Below are 16,508 nucleotides of genomic sequence, written 5' to 3' on the forward strand. Positions count from 1 at the left end.
TTTTATTTTTTAAAACCTTTCTGTCTTTGAGTCAATACTGTGTATTGGTTCCAAGGCAGAAGAGTAGTAAGGGCTAGGCAATGGGGGTCAAGTGACTTGCCCAGGGTCACACAACTGGGAAGTGTCTGAGGTCAGACTTGAACCTAGGACTTCCCATCTCTAGGCCTGGCTCTCCATCCATTGAGCTACCCAGCTGCCCCCTTTCTTATATCTTAAAGCTGCCAAGGAGATACACTAGGATCAGAGACTGTCTCTTTAGTATGTTCACTGAGTTCTGGCTTAGCAGCCCATTAAAAGTATCATCATGGATAATAGGAAACATCTACATTAAGTACACAACAGAAGGGTGTCTGGAATTTTATCTGGAATCAGGGACAAGCAGGCCTACACCTTGCAGTTTCTATTCCTTTTTTTTGGAAAATCACAATTTCCCTTTTTCAATACTTTTCCATCTTTTCTATTTTTAGTGGTCTTACTTTTAAATATCACTAAGTATTTTTAAATTTTAAATGTTTAAGTAATTAAATTTAAATATTTAAATGTCATAAATAATAATGGAGACAATTTTTCAGACTTGAGAATGTAGTTCATCAGGGCCAGCTGACTTGAATTCATCAAATGCGCCTAGATGCTTTCTGGCTTCTGATTTTATGTATCCTTTGGTATTAATCATTTTTGTTCTGACCTCTCCAGGCCCCACTTTCCCCCTATCTTCCTTGGGAGACAAAACTGAAACAAAATAAAAATTGAATACCCGAGTTCTCTGTTGACAGATATCATCTTCCCAACTATCCAATAGTGGTCCTGTTCCTTCTTTGATCTTTCTCATTTTCCCAGTTGAGCTAAGTCCTCATTCTCCTTTTAACTGTCCTAAGCTTTCCTCACCAACTTCTATTCATTCTAAGTTTTAACATTCTTGACAATTCTTGTAGGGTTATTTTTGTATTCATCAAGAAATGGTGATGTTGATTTGAGCTTTAAAGATAAAGAAGAGATTAAAAATAATTTGTTAGTTTGAATCAGCTTTCTCAAGAATAGAGAATGACTTAAAATCCACACCCTGTTCTATCTAGTGCTCTCTACATGGACCAGGCCTTCGCATTTCAGGTTGTCATTTTACTTACCATTTATATACATGGTCCACTCCAGAAACAGACCATCAGAACTACTCGGTGGGTGATACCTGCTATTTCTTTTTTTTTTTTTTCTGAAAGAAAACAATGTCTGAAACATATGAATAAATATCACTAGAGTGAACAGTTAAAGTAGTGTTTTAGATGATACAATGGTAAGAGGACTGAAATTTGGGTTAGGAAACTAAAATTTAACCCTCAATTCTTAACACACAAGTTGTGTGGCCATGAGCAAATGCCTCAACCTCTCGACATTGGTATCTTTGTCTACTAAATGGAGATAATGTTTCCACTACCTGATTTGCTGAGTTGTTGTGAGGTGAGGAAAGCACTACATAAACTTTGAAATCTCTATAAATAAATTATTATTTAAAATGTCATCAATTAAAAATGGAAAGACATATTAAAATGACATATTCCTTAGAAACTTTTCCCTAAAGGATATGAAACTACTGCTTGTTTTGAACAAAATATTTTCTGGGCACAAAAGATGGATAAAGAGTAACTTGATGTTTTTGTTTTGTTCATTTAAAATGAATATTAGCAGTATTTGCTCATATACAGGCATGGCCTCACTTGGGTCTAGAGGAGTTACAATATTTTCAGAAGTAATTAATGTTCATATTTCTTGTTAACTTAAGATAGTGCTCGAAAGTATATCCTTTGAGCCTTTTATTAGATTGACAAATTGGAAGGTATTATGTGTCTAAGCTTTCATGATTGTGCTTTTGACATGTATCCAGGATTTATATAAGCATATTCTAGTGTTTTTAAATTACTTCATGTTATATGGTTTATGAGGTTTATGAGGTCATGCTTTACTAAACTTTTGGTCTCCCATTCCTAATAGAGGGCAGTTTATTCACTTCAAGAACTCAGAGACGTTTTAATACCTCATTTATGGAGTATGTCTGAGAATTTTTGGATTGCTGCTCTTGATTAGATAGGAAATAATGATTAAGAAATGTGTTTACAGAGTTTGCCTTTTACAGAAAGGCATTTATATTTTGTGTATATGAACTCATGTTAAACATGGGCATAGCCATGTTGTTTTCTATTGTAGGAAGAGAAATATAGGATTTCCAAGCTGGAAGAGAACTCAGAGTTCATTCATCCAATAAAACCATTCATTTTTTTGATGAGGAAAGTGAGACTCGGTGACTTGAAGGGACTTGTCCAAATCTATATTTCCTTTTCAGGGCTTTTCCCACTACATCAATGCTGCTTCCACACAAATTGATTTGTAGAGACTCTTGGGAGTATGCTAAAACTTGCAAGGAACATCTTAGATGTCTATGGGTCCTGATATTTACTTTATAGGACAAAAGAACTTTCATTGATGAAGGACCCAAATAGCTTTGAAAGTGGTGAACTGCATGATTCAGTTCTAAAGTTATATAAGCCTTTCAAAACTGGAGAATTCACATTTGACTGAGTGTTCTTTTTTATTGTGATCGCCAAAATAATTTCACCAGGCACAACAACTTCTCAAACAGTACCAATAAGAGGCTCAGAATTTAATTACAATAAAGCAATTCACAAAACACTTTAGGCAACAGAACATGCTTAATATTTCTTTGAAAAAAGGTTCCTCCAAATTTCTGTACAGGATTAATGTGTGATATAATAAGTTGTTATAAGTGGATTCTGAAAGAACCTCATTCTGCAATCCTTATACAATTATACTTCCATGTCTGCCTTGTGGAAATCCAAATCTTCCAATCCTTCCACATATGGCAAATAGGAATTTTCTTAAATGATGTGACTCATTTTCCACTCAAAACTTAATGAATGTCATAGATTTTTTCCGGCAACTAGGTGAAAATATATACATATCATTTTGATGGAAAAATAAAAACAAGAGACCTGAATTTTTTTTAACATTATACACTTCAGTTGGGGAGTTATTCATTTAAAGACATGTAGATTCATAGCACATTACTAAAATCAGTGTGTCAGTGGGGACTTAAAGGGGAAATATTTGCCAGCATATTTGGTTCTTCTAAAAGAATGATTTCCTTTGAAGGACAAACATACCTTTCTCTCTGTCTTTTAATATGTATAGTACATACTTTGGAAAGAACTTTTAGAACTTAGAATTAGAAAATTATAGCCCAATCACTACTTTTTTTTTTTTTTTTACTCATCTGATACTACTAAAAGTTCTCATTAAAATTTCAGATCTACTGGTTCCATCAATCAACCAATCACAGCTTGGCCTGAACGTGCCTTGAGAAAAATAAATCATACACCTGTAGCATCTATAACATCAGCAGGTAATATTGGGAGGAAAGTGTATGCAATTCTTCCATCATACCTTGTATTAATAATAAAACCTTCTCATGGAGAAGAAAATACTTTAAATACTTTCAATCATGATATATACAGCAATAAAAATTCACATTTTCATGCTTTAGAGAGACACTGAAATCGTCTACCAAACAGTCCTTGTATTTTATCTGAACAGAGCCTTCTTAGGATCTGACCCATTGCTCAGTGTCAGATATTAACTTCCTGATACCAAAGGAATAACATCTACCATCTTGAGTGTGGCAACGAGTGGATTCTTCCAGACATCAAGTCCTAGGAGCGATCCTAGGTCACGGACACGTCACAGCCACGGCACTGAGTGTCTGGCGTCCGAGGGACATACCTGATCAATAGTCAGGAGTGGGTGCTTTGCTCTGGAGAGGGTGGCAAGACAAAAACAGCCCTTCAGAGCCCGACCAAATCCCTCTTGGATGTGTCTAGTACACTGGACCTGGAAACAGCATGGTTATTTATTCTATACCCACTATATACACTTTTCTGAAAAGTTTAATATTTCATTAGGGAAAGTGACTTGCAGGGAGCCTCCCTTATGTGCAGGTCCTGCTACCCTACTGTTTCCACCAGCTTCATCCACCAATATCACACTCTCTGAGTCTTGCCCCTGGGAGGAATCTGAAGTCTCTGAGCTCCGCATAGTCCTTAGCGAGGTGGTATCTGATGGGGGTAGCCCAGGCCCAGCTCCTGGCAACAAATTACGACCACCAATGCCAGATTCACTGAGTTCTGGCATATAAAGGAGAGTCTGGGAGGTGCTGCTGATCTCCTTCAACTCCCGGGAAATGAACGACCTTGAGTGGCTGGACATAGCAGATGTCCTGTGGCCTTCTGTGCAGTTAAAGTTGCCCCCTGATCGTTCTCTGTGACCCCCACCAATGCGACAAAAAAGGCATTTGATTTTCTCTATTGCTTTACTGAGCACTGTTTTTCGGAGAAGGATGTAGATCCAAGGGTCTAGAATAGGGTTCACTGAAGCAATTCGGATAGCCTGCAGGTCAAGGTTCTTGCTGATATCTTTCTCAATTTCTGGTTGGTATAGCTGGTTCACAAAGACACGTACCTAAAATAAGGAGATAGACCCAAAACTTAAATTAAATCCAGAGAAAAACACTTAAAAAAAAAAGCTTAGCTAAGTCACGGCAGATTGTAGCAAGAGGAAAGCAAAAGGTTCCAGCAAAAACTCCGGGAACCCAGTTTGTAAAATGAGGAATAAGAATGGATACCACAGCCAAATTTTGGCACTGTTGCCTTTTAGCTAAGAAATTAAAATTCCATCTTTTCTGGATTTGGTGTTTGGTGCATGGAAACTCTTGCTAAATCATTTATCTTTTACTTCTATCATATTACTGTCTATACGTGGTTGAGGCCCACCCACATTCCACATTTTTACCACTACTGAAACTTGAGGTCTTTCCTACCACTGGCCTCCCTTCTCATTGCTGTATGTTTTAAATGCAAGTCTTCACAGGCAAACCTAGAGTTGCCTTTTTTTTTTTTTTTTAATAAAGTTTAGAAATGGCTGCTGTAATTTTCAAGCCTGGAATGGCAAGGAAACTATTTAATCCTTCTAAATGCAGCTTTACTGGAACTAATCAGCTAGGCAGCTGCTTTCTGAATGACGAGGATGGCTCATGGAGATTTTTTTTTTTAACTATTTTCACACAGAGACTATCTAGTTATCCCAGCACCCAATATGACTAGAGGAATTTTGTATTTTTTTCCTTCAAAAGTGACTGGGCCTATCAGGAATACTCACAATCTAATTATAAATATTTTCAAGAAATTCTTAATAGCCAATGTTTCAAAAGTCACAATATGTCATGTGCTTACTCTCTGCCTATTTACTCATATGCAAGGGATGGTTTTTAACAAATTTCTTTGGTTATTTCCCCAGGTTAGAACAGATTATAAGCGGCAAAGTAGAAGCTGGAAGAAGAGATATTAGAGGAAGGTACACTGAAAAAAAGGAATTAACAGTGAATAATGGAGAAAACGGCAAAACCTACAAAAAGTAAACATAAGAACTTAAAAAACCACAATTTGCTTTCAGTAACTAAGGAAGCTATTATTGCCTATCCGATGGCAGATTGAACAATATTATAACTTGTTTTTATAATGATGACCCCGAATCATAAAACAAGCATTAAATGAGGTTTGATCCTCTGCTTAAGAAGATGGGGAAGTGGGCAGATACATTTAAAAAAGATTTGCACAAAGTTATTAAGATAAAAGCATTTTGGCAAAATTAAATAAAAAATCACTTATTGCTCAGTTATGTCAGTGAATGAGATGAACCTGTATTTTACATGCAATTTCAGTCACTATGACATAATAACTGTAATTCATTCTCAAGGTTGTGTAGTTACTTTTTAGAAAACCCTCAGAAATGTCTTTAGCCTGGTCATTGTTTTTTCTAGATCTGGTAACTATCCATATCGATCTATATTTTAAGTCTTCACCTTCTGTTTTAGTATGAATTCTATGATTGAAGAGCAACAAGTACTAGGTAATCACTAAGACTAAAATCCAAATGAGCTTATAATCAATGGAGAGAGTTCTTTCTAACCACCTGTCCCCAAGGGAGCATATTGATGAAAATATGTCTTTACCTATCTTATCTGTCTATTTCTCTGTCTATTTCTCTCTCTCTCTCTCTCTCTCTCTCTCTCTCTCTCTCTCTCTCCAACCTTCTGTCTGTCCATCCGTCTTGTCTCTGATCTATCATCTTTTAAACTCTTGCTTTCTGTGTAACAATTCTAACATAGAAGGGCAAAGTGACTTGCTCAGGGACACACAGCTAGGAAGTGTCTGAGTCCAAATTTGAACCCAAGTCCTTCTACTCCGGGCCTTGTGCTCTATCCACTGTGCCATCTAGCTGTTCCTATTTATTTATTTATTTATTTATTTATTCATTTATGTATGTATGTATGTATGTATTTATTTATTTATTTTAAACCCTTAATTTCTGTGTATTGACTTATAGGTGGAAGAGTGGTAAGGGTAGGCAATGGGGGTCAAGTGACTTGCCCAGGGTCACACAGCTGGGAAGTGTCTGAGGCCGGATTTGAACCTAGGACCTCTTGTCTCTAGGCCTGGCTCTCAATCCACTGAGCTACCCAGCTGCCCCCCCTATTTATTTTTTAAAGTATAGATGTTATCTTAGTGAAACTCTTGACAGAAAACACAAATATCACATTTATTCCTACTTGTTGAGACTTATAGCCTTATTCATATATTTGCCTATATATTTATTACCTATAAGGAATATAAATACTATATCTGAATTTAAAAAAAAAGTTTTTTAGTGTATGGTACAGTATGGTAAATCTGTAGGTTATTAACAAGATTGGAGAATTATGCCACTAGGTGGCAGGGCTACTCCAGTTATCTTAAAGAATCATGCCTTAGATTTTCAGTTTCTAAGTAAGGAACTAAAGGTTCTGAAACTCTGAAGACTTTGCTTTCATTAAATGTAAACTCTGTATTTAGAGAAGAGTGTAGCCATTGGACGGACAGATACTGCTAGCCCCCCTTCCCCTTTCACCTCAAGCAACTACTGAAAAAGACAAATTCTTGGAAAATCCACAGTAGAGAAGAAGGTGTTAAAGAACACGGTTCTCTTTCGAAATTTACTGCCGTATCTTAGAGAAATGGGGATGTCTAGGAAGTCAAGTGGGTAGCACTAACTCACTGAACACAGCTTCCTTTCACCACTGACTTGGATTACTACAGGCCAGGAGAGTAACATTTCTGTGTTTTTATTTATCTAGCAGTCAAACTACAGCAGTAATGTGCTTTCAGCCACTTTTTCCTCCTTCCTCCAGAACGAATGTCTGTTTGCAGGGTGCTTGAAGGGCATGGAGAGATGACAGTCAGGTTAAGAAGACCATTTCCTATTTGAATCTTTTGTGATAAAAATTTGGTAAAAAAAAGTAAAAATGGTTAAACCAATCAAAGTGGAAGGGGGTGTTCTCTAGGGAGTAGCTAACAGGGCTCTTTCAAAGCTGATGTTGAAATTTCTATGCCAACTTTTTTCCATGGAGACTTTATTTCAAGATACAGCATTGATAGTATTTTATATAAATACATTATCATGGCTACTTGATCTGCTTTCCCCAGAGGGTAGAAAGTCTGTATCAGAAGGAATACATCCGGAGAAGCAATCCAATTTATGTGAGAACATTGAGAGCATTTTTCTGAAATTCCTGTTTGACAGGGCCTAGATGTAACATGGTATAAACATGTTCAGGCAATTTTCATTGTTGGGAAGGTGCACTACTGATAAAACAGCATCTGAGTAAGGAAAAAAAATCTTGAATAATTTAGGTTAAAAAAAGAACACAAACAACCTATCATCCAACCTTAAGAGCGTCATTTCGACAGGAAGCTCATGTTTTTGAAACTTTGTACAAGCAAAGGATGTTTGAACCAGTGTGCACTGAGAAAGGATGCCGACATTCCAATTAAACTGATTCGATAACCTAGCAAAGAGATTATGATTTTCAGCGATTGAACATGACCTGTACCATGGTACCTGTTTTACTTGAAGAGCATAAAATTGGTTGTGTGTGCCCAGCTAGCTAGCAACCTTGTGAAAAGGTAAAAACTGACCCAGTTGTTCCTGAAGTTCCTGAAAAAAAAGATTATTTTCATATAAAAATACTTTTAAACAAAATTATTACCTTAACACTGGAACAATGCAGACCATAGCATTATGATCAGTATGTCTTAGGAAGTACTTGTTAACAAAAGAGTTGACAGAAATGTCATGGGGTGATACAAAAAGACCCTTGGATTAAGAGTCACAAGATCAGGGTTCAGGTATCCTAGTCTGACTGTCACTAACTGGTGGCACACTGCTTAGCCATTCTAAATTCCTATTCCCTTGGTCTGTAAGGTGAGATGAATAATACCTGTGGTTGGGGGGCAAGTATGTGGCACAGTGGTTAGAGCACCAAGCTTGGCATCTGAAGGACCTGAGTACAAATCTGACCTCATATACTTCCTAGCTATATAACCTTGGGTAAGTCAATTAACTGTTTGCCTAGTTTTTGTCCTTTCCTAGAACTGTCCCTGGGTTTAAAAAAATTATCTGTAGTGAGGTTTGTGTGAAGAAGTATAAAATAAGGGTGAAAACAATTCAAAGGGGATTGTAATATGTCCAAGACCTGAGTTTGTATGGAATCAGTATAGAAGTCTAAGCCTTTGATTCTGAGGTGACAAAACAATGGAAATAATATGCTTGCTAAAGCTAAAGAGAGAATGGATGGCAAAAGCTCTCGAAAAACACTAATACACAACACAAATGTATGGTATCATCCGGAAAAACAAATTTACCTCTGCGGGTAGAAAACTACCAGAAAGTTATCAAATCAGTAGCAAGCATGCCACTGTGATAAAGTAACTACTATGAACGATGGACTTTCCCAATAAGGAAGAAAGTTAAGATGTGAGGGAGATAGTTAATAAAGCTAAGTTTGGTCTCTAGTAGGTGAATTAATCTACTTAACTACTTTTTAAAGCAAAACCCATCTAATGCTTCAGATTCTTTAGTGAGGGGGAAAAATCAGCCATGGAAAAGAAAATTGTAGAAAAGAGAGTATTGCGACTCTAATAGAGTGGCTTTGTGTTCTAATATTCAAATATAGTAGTCTGTGTGTCTTCATTTTAGTCATGGAGATGTAGTAATATATAAATATACACACCAGGAGGCTTACTGTCAGTTTTAAAATGTGCTATGTTTAAAGTTGAGATAATAAACTTGAAAAATAAAACATTTCAGGTTCTGCTTTAATGGCATCAAAAGCCTGTCCTTGTGTTACTTGTTTACCTAAACCTACACTGTCTAAGTAGTCTGAAATGCCACCCAGGGCATTTTGTTGCTCTCTTTACAGTACACCTACTAAAAACAAAAAAGTATTCTTTTACCTGGTTTTCATCTGTCTTCACAAACCTCTCCTAATCACAAAGGCTTTATAGAGACAATTGATTTTAAAGTAGGCAAAAAACAAAAGACAAAAACAAACAACCCCATGGCCAGTTACTTTCCAGATTAAGGACACACAAAGCCAGAGCTGTTACTTTTGCCTAATTCTCCTAGCCTCCTTTTAATAGTGAAATAGATTCTTCTATAACTTGGAGTAATGTTAAAAAAAAAAACAAAACAAAGCAAAATAACTACCTCACATTTGACTAATTGTGCATGGAGGAAGAAAAAATGCTTTCCAAGTCCTGAAGCAAATTGGCTCATTCCCTGAAGCATGATATTTGATTATAGTGATTATCTTTGCTTAGAGAGCTACAAACATGAGAAGCCAGAAATTGATCTAGCTACTGCATTTAAGCAACCTTTGGTGGCAGTTCTCTCCACAGCCTTCTAGAGTGTACATTCCCTTTTGTTTATCCCAATAGTAGAGATAGCAATTCTTCAGATCTTCCTGGGTTTTGAAATTGGGTCTAAATGGAAGAATGGATCAAATGATCATAACTGTATCATCCCCACTATTTGTTTTTAAATCTTTATAACTTTCTTGAGAGGATTCTGCACATTCAATTCATTAAATTTTCCACTTGAATCCCTTCAAGAATCCATAAACAACCAATTTATTCTATTATCCTTTTAGAGTATCTCAAAAGGTAGAATTTTTATGCTTATAGATTAGTTCAATAGGGAAATTTCAATTTGTTATCCAGATAAAAATGCCTTCTAAGACTTAACTAAATTCTGGAATAACTTCTAACCATTCTCCTGAACAGGAACAGTTCCTTATTAGTATGCTAGCAAATGAGATTATGGTTTGTAAACTATCATTATTGCTCTTTTCTGGTTTTTAAATTTTTCAAAACAAGGCAAAATTTGGCTTTTATTTCATAGCTTTTTGTTCCCATGGTTAATTTTGTCATAGTTTTTTGGAAATCAAGTAAACTTTTTGCTGTCCATCACCATTAAGTGCTAGATTTAAATGATTTGAAGAATCTGTCCCTTAGATAACACAGGTCTAGTTTACTGGTTTCTCTGTAATCCAAGCTTAGTCTTAATGATAATTCACTTTTGGATTATTCCTTGGCTCATTTACATATATTCACAAACCGGCCAAGCAGTACATAACCTTATACTGTAATAATTTTAGAGTGCTCAAAATAGTTAATTTTGATTCAACTTTTTCATTTTCTTTTCGACTTATGTTTCTCATTTTTATTATGAATATAAACAAAACCTATTACTTCTCATTATTGTCTTTTTAAAGGTAAAAAGATAAAGCCTAGATTTCTTAAAAAGGTATTTCAATGCTTATCTTATTTTAAAAAAATCTTTTATAAGATGGAGAGCTCTCTAAGTGAACTTGTAGCTTGTTAGTTAGACTATTTTTTTTTCTGAGTTCTTTCCCTGTTATTTCAAACAATCATAAGAACTTTCATCAGAAATGAGTCTGAAGCTTAATTTGTCCATTAAAGTGATTTGTTCTTTTTAGACCTTTTCAGATCTTGGAAGAAGACATTTTTTCTTATGGAAGCCACTTCTCTTTGCACAGATGTCTTTTTAGCACAACCACAAAAACATTTTTGAGTTACATGTTGTTTAACTTTCTGGTTCTTACTTCTCAAAGTAGATGTTCTATAAATAACAACTATTCACATTGTCATTTATTAGACTGAGAAGCCAAGAGGAAAGACCAAAGAAATTCAGCTCCAGCAGCAGTAAACTTGTCACTTACAAAATCTTACTTCATTCCATGCTACTGTTAAGGAAAGTAAAATATATTTATATAGAAAAAGTGAATTGGCTCTGAAGATTATATTAGCTCCTAAACTCTTTTGGTCATATTTTGTGCTTCTGTTTATATACTCTGGCAAGATGCTACTGTAAGCTGGCTCCCATCCACCCATAAGTCACTTTCATTGACATTCACCCTTACCTCACACTCTGTTTTTAACAATCAAGATCCCTAAGTGGTTGGTGGCAAATAATAACAACTTTATTATCTATATCCCAACCAGTGCAAGGAAGAACTGACTTGTCTAGTGAGTGAACTGATGGAGAATTTTCAACTGTGAAGAACTGAATACAGCATTGGTGGGATGACAAATTATTTTTTAAAAGGTATCAGTTCTGTGGTTTAGTGTTAGCTTTCCTGACTTAATCTACATCTAAAAGAGGTCACATGGCACAACAATAAGCGAGAGAGCTTCAAAATCAGAAAGATTTAGGTTCAAGTATTGCTTCTGATAAGCAATGATAAAACCTCCCAGTGCTCTCCAGGCAACTCTTCAAGATTCTAAGTTGCAGAGAATCTGTGGAGGGAATTTCTTCAACTGGGAAGGATTCGCTATATGAGTGAAACCACAGGTCTATATGTAATCTACATCTGTTTAGGTGAGTATGATAAAAAATAATTTATGGTATAATAAAACAAAATCAAGCCTGTTCTCTTAAGAATAGGGTATTCCAAAACCCAATAGGATTCTCAAAGGGTGGCAGAATCATACTTGTTCTGTGAAGGAAGATGTATGTGAATGATCACAAATGTATATGAATGATCAGTTTTTTTTTTTAAACCCTTACCTTCCCTCTTGGAATCAATACTGTGTATTGGTTCCGAGGCAGAAAGAGTGGTAAGGGCTAGGCAATCAGGGTCAAGTGACTTGCCCAGGGTCACACAGCTAGAAAGTGTCTGAGGCTAGATTTGAACCTAGGACCTCCCATCTCCAAGCCTGGCTCTCAATCCACTGAGCCACCTAGCTGCCCCCATGAATGATCAGTTTTGCATTAGTGCTGAAATATGTTCCTCATGAAAATTTAAGGGAATTTTCTCTGTAAAAAAATGGGGTGCAGTAGAAATGGTACTAGATTGGCAGTTAAGAGCCCCAAGTTTGAGTATTGACTCTCTGTGGAGGATACAGGTCTCTGAGTCTATTTCTTTTCTCTCTGTTGAACTACAGATAATCTAGGAAGCTATCAAGTCTTCTTCAAGCTCAAAATTAGTTATTTATGATTTTTATTCAAAAGTCCTCTTTTAAAAATCCCATCTTTAAACTATCACCTAGCTCAGGTTATATCCTAACACTGTGGGAAAAGAAAAGGATAAGGGAAGAGAGCATCCTAGGGCATTCTTCACATCTGACAATAGGAGGGAGTAGGGTATTTTTCAGCACAGTAAGGCAGGAAGACAGCAAAAGATAGGAAGCTGGTCAAGATGAAGAAAGGAAAAAAATAAAAGAAAGAAAAAAGAAGTAGAAAAGCTTCTTCAAAGCCTTGCAGGCAGAGTTAGTTCACTACGAAGAGGTATAAAACAAGGGTGCAACTGATTCAAGGGGGATTGGAACACATGTAAACCTCCGAGGTGCTGAGATGATAAAACAATAGAAATAAGATACCTGCCAAAGGAAAGGAACAAATAAAGGGGAGAGGCCATGAGCCGGGTGAAATTAAACTAACTGAAGCTAGGTGATATAGCAAGAGCACTAGAATGAGAGAAAGGAGGCCTAGTTTCGAGTTTACAGTCTCTGAACAGGCTTCCTGACTTGTAAAAGGAGTGATTTTGGCTAGCTGTTCCCTTCCAGTTCGGACATTCCAGGATGCTAAGCCAGTAGAATTCTGGCTAACTCACCACGAGAGGGATGGAGCAGATGAGCACCACCAAAGACGTTGCAATGAGTAAGATGACCATCTGGATCTCTGCCCCAGCAATTCGGCGGAAGCTTCTGCGTCTACGAAAATCACTGAGCCTAGGGACAGCGGAGCAGGAGGCCAGGCTGGAGGAGGCAGCGGAGACCACTGCAGCCGCAGCATGGTGGTGGCTGTCAGTGCCCAGCGACGTACGACGCACGAACTGTCGGTGCATTCGGATGAGGGCCATGCAGACCAGCACGTTACAGAGGACCGTAACGAGGATGAGGAAGGAGCTAAAGCCAGCATACATGTAGGAGAAGGCGGCGTGAGTGGTCACGTTGGTGCGCCAATCTATGAAGCACCAAGTGTAAGGGAATTGACGCGTGGAGCTCCCGAGCCCCATGCTGGGCAGGGCGCAGAAGAGCACGTTGGAGACATAAACTGCAAAGAGCGTGAGACCGGCCAGCTTCTTGTCCACGTAGTGGCTATAAAAGTAGGCGTGGTTGATGGCCAGGTAGCGTTCGATGCTCATGGCGCAAATGATGCTGAGGCCGGAGAGGCCGAAGAAGAGAAGGATGAAGGTACTGTATTCACACAACCCCTCGCCCCCGGGCCACTCTCCCTTCACATAGGTAGCAATGGTGACCGGGCTGACCAGCGATGTGCCCAGCAGATCGGTGACTGCCAGGCCGCAGACCAACGTGTAGAAGGTCGTCTCTTTTTGCTCCTTTCGAGATTTGCACAGCACCACAATAGCTATCAGGTTGCCCACCACGCCGAAGATGAACATCACCGCTGGAATTGTCACGGGAGGGAGATGACCCGGCTGGTTCCCGGGTGCCACAATGGCAGAGACGTTCGCAGGGGAGGACATGGCGATGGCTAAAGGGGACAGAGCTCTGGGCTGAAAGCCTGTGACTGAGAGAGATTTAAAAAAAAATGTGAGCAATAGGGAGAGAAGAAACGAACATTAGCAGCATTGTATTTTATTTTCTCTAAGGCTCAGCTTACACACATTATATATAATAAATATATAATAAATAAAAGCATATTATAAGTCATGCGGATAATAATCACGTTTCATGAAGACAGAAATCTACAGGCATAACCAGTAACTCAGAACGAAAGATATAAGCTTTTGATATGTTTTTTAAAGGTATACTTTCCTTTTTCTCTTCTCCCTCCCTCCATCTTTCCCTACCCCTTCATATCACACTCCTCTTTTCCCTCAGCTAGTAGGAAAACTAGGACCCGAGGCAAGGAGGAAGGCGGTAGTGCACCGGACTTGGTTCTATTTAACAATACTCGTTTTAAAAATAAGTTAATTAAGGGCTCTCTTTTGAAGAGAAATATTAAAGTCGCCGAATTGGCTCTGTGGCCCGTTCCCGCTCCCAACCTAAAGAAGCACCTCACCTGATGTCAAAACTACACTCCCAGGTCCTTCCTTTCCCCTCCCCCCTCCTCAGTGCCCCGCACTCCCCAGCTCTCACCTGCGGCGGCCTTAAAGTCAGCAGAGGTTCCTCGGCACCCTTAGTTCCTGTTGAAACACTTTCCCCTCACCTCACGGTCTCTTGCGTCCCCTTAGTGTGGAGCTTTGCCAAGCTTTTCTTCCCGAGTCCGGGTTCGAGTTTCTTCTGCCCGTCTGCTTTCGAGACTAAAAGTCAGCTCAAGCCTGACTTTGATTTAGGGGAATCAAGAAAGAGGAGGAGAGTGGGATGCTCAGGGGGAGGTGGGTGAGTGAACTTTGTCCGGGGTTTGAATTTTTGAGGATTTCCCCCAAATTAGGGGCTACGCCGCCTTCTTAACTAGCTAGAACAGGAAGGTCCTTTGACACTCTGGGGAACACGTAGGTAGGCACCAGCACTCAAGAGCCCGTCCCACAGGTGCACACAGGTGGTCCTAGGTCTCCCAGCTGCCCGGCCGAGGATGGCTATCGGGGCCGGCGGCTGGGGCGGCAAGAACTTCCTACGTCTTGGGGATCTCTCGGGATCCTCTCTTGGTGGAGCTCGGACCTGAATCGGTTCATCTTCCTGCGCTCTCTCAGGGCATGTGCAGCAGTCAAGCTCCTTTAGACCTCTGCACAAAGTTTTCTCCTCCTCCAAGTTTCCCTGGAGGGGGCGGGGACCTACAACGCACCACTCATCCAGCTATTGGCCCGGAAGGAGGATAGAAGGAGGGATCAGCACCCCCACCTCCGCAGCCAGACTCTAGGTTCCCCCGCAGCTGAGCGCAGGCAGGGGCTGGGGTGGGGGTGGGGTGTTCGGGTCCCTAGGGCTTCTGTGGGCGGGGTTAACGTCCTAGGACCGAGGCTGACTTAGTCTCCTGCTTGCCTCCTCTCCGCTGTTATCAGCAGGCAACCCTCGTACCCACAGAGTGGCAGCTTCCTGTACCTTGTCCTCCGGTTGGAAGGAAGGTAGCTTGCACAGCAGCAGCCGAATTATCATCCGCTTGTGGTCGTCACGGTAGCCCAAGGATGCACAGCAGGAGGGAAGCTCCTTTCTCTCTCCCACCCTAAGTGCTTTCTTTGCCTGTTTCCTCTCTTTTTTTCCCGGGTCGAGGTGGCGGGAGAGAGGAGCAACTCCGGTAGATGCCTCCCTACTCTCAAGTATACTATTTTCCGAATACTTTTTTTACAGGGTAGAAAAGGAAGGCAGCTTTTTAGAATATGTTTGTCCTCCCGAAGTTTCAGGGAGTGCAGATTAGGATAGTTCAGGGAGATATGCCCGGGAGGCAAAGGGTGTCAGGCTGGTGATGGGAGGGTGCATTGGCATCCCTACACCATAAAAGGAGTTGAAGGTGTCCCAGCGGTAGCTAAATGAAGAAGGAGCCAAGGCCTTGAACACGGCGAGATGAAAAAGGACGCAGTAAAAGCTGGCACCGGGGACCAACCTGACCTGTGGATGCTAAGATCTTTCTTCACTAGGCTGTTTTCTCCGAAGTGTACTTGTGTCTAACCGCGGGGTTGACTTGTCCTGATCACATCCAGGGGTTTTCTCACCCAGAACTGACGTAGAAAGACAAAGACAATATGTGGCTGGATTTGGGTCATTAAACCTAATAGTAGGGATCTTCATACCACCAGTTTCTCGGAAAGAAAAATTGGTTAGTTGCAGAGATGATTGGGGAAGGGAGAGGAGGAATAGCCCTCCTCTGCTAGTTTCTGGGGCTAACTTTTCAAAAAAACTCCCAGCTCTCCCTATTACCCTTCTAGTTTTATTTGCTTTTTAGTTCATTTGGTTTCTCCAGGGAGCTAGGGAGGGGTAAGCCACTTTTCTCTTGTGGATTTAGGATTCTCCAACTCCATATCTAAAAACCAGAACTGTACTTTTTGGATTCTAGTCACCAAAAATAAGCTAAGACGGGGAAGGGGAACTTCCCATTTAAGCTCCTGTAAATCACCTTTCAATAAAAGCCCTTTCTTAGTTCCCATATTTTGT

General features: G+C 39.5%; 1 protein-coding gene across 1 annotated transcript; it reads right to left on the minus strand.

Annotated features, from left to right (window-relative positions):
- Positions 1-2,618: 2,618 nt before the first annotated feature.
- Positions 2,619-14,991, minus strand: PTGER4 (prostaglandin E receptor 4). The gene is made up of 3 exons (XM_044657768.1): positions 14,562-14,991; positions 13,070-13,989; positions 2,619-4,521 (listed from the first exon to the last, which is right to left on the minus strand). The coding sequence occupies exons 2-3, from the start codon at positions 13,943-13,945 to the stop codon at positions 3,928-3,930; spliced, it is 1,470 nt and encodes a 489-aa protein (XP_044513703.1). The 5' UTR covers positions 13,946-13,989; positions 14,562-14,991; the 3' UTR covers positions 2,619-3,927.
- Between the last annotated feature and the right edge of the window lie 1,517 nt (positions 14,992-16,508).

The sequence above is a fragment of the Gracilinanus agilis genome, chromosome 1 (genome assembly GCF_016433145.1).
Source record: "Gracilinanus agilis isolate LMUSP501 chromosome 1, AgileGrace, whole genome shotgun sequence".
In the NCBI taxonomy this organism is placed as follows: Eukaryota; Metazoa; Chordata; class Mammalia; order Didelphimorphia; family Didelphidae; genus Gracilinanus; species Gracilinanus agilis.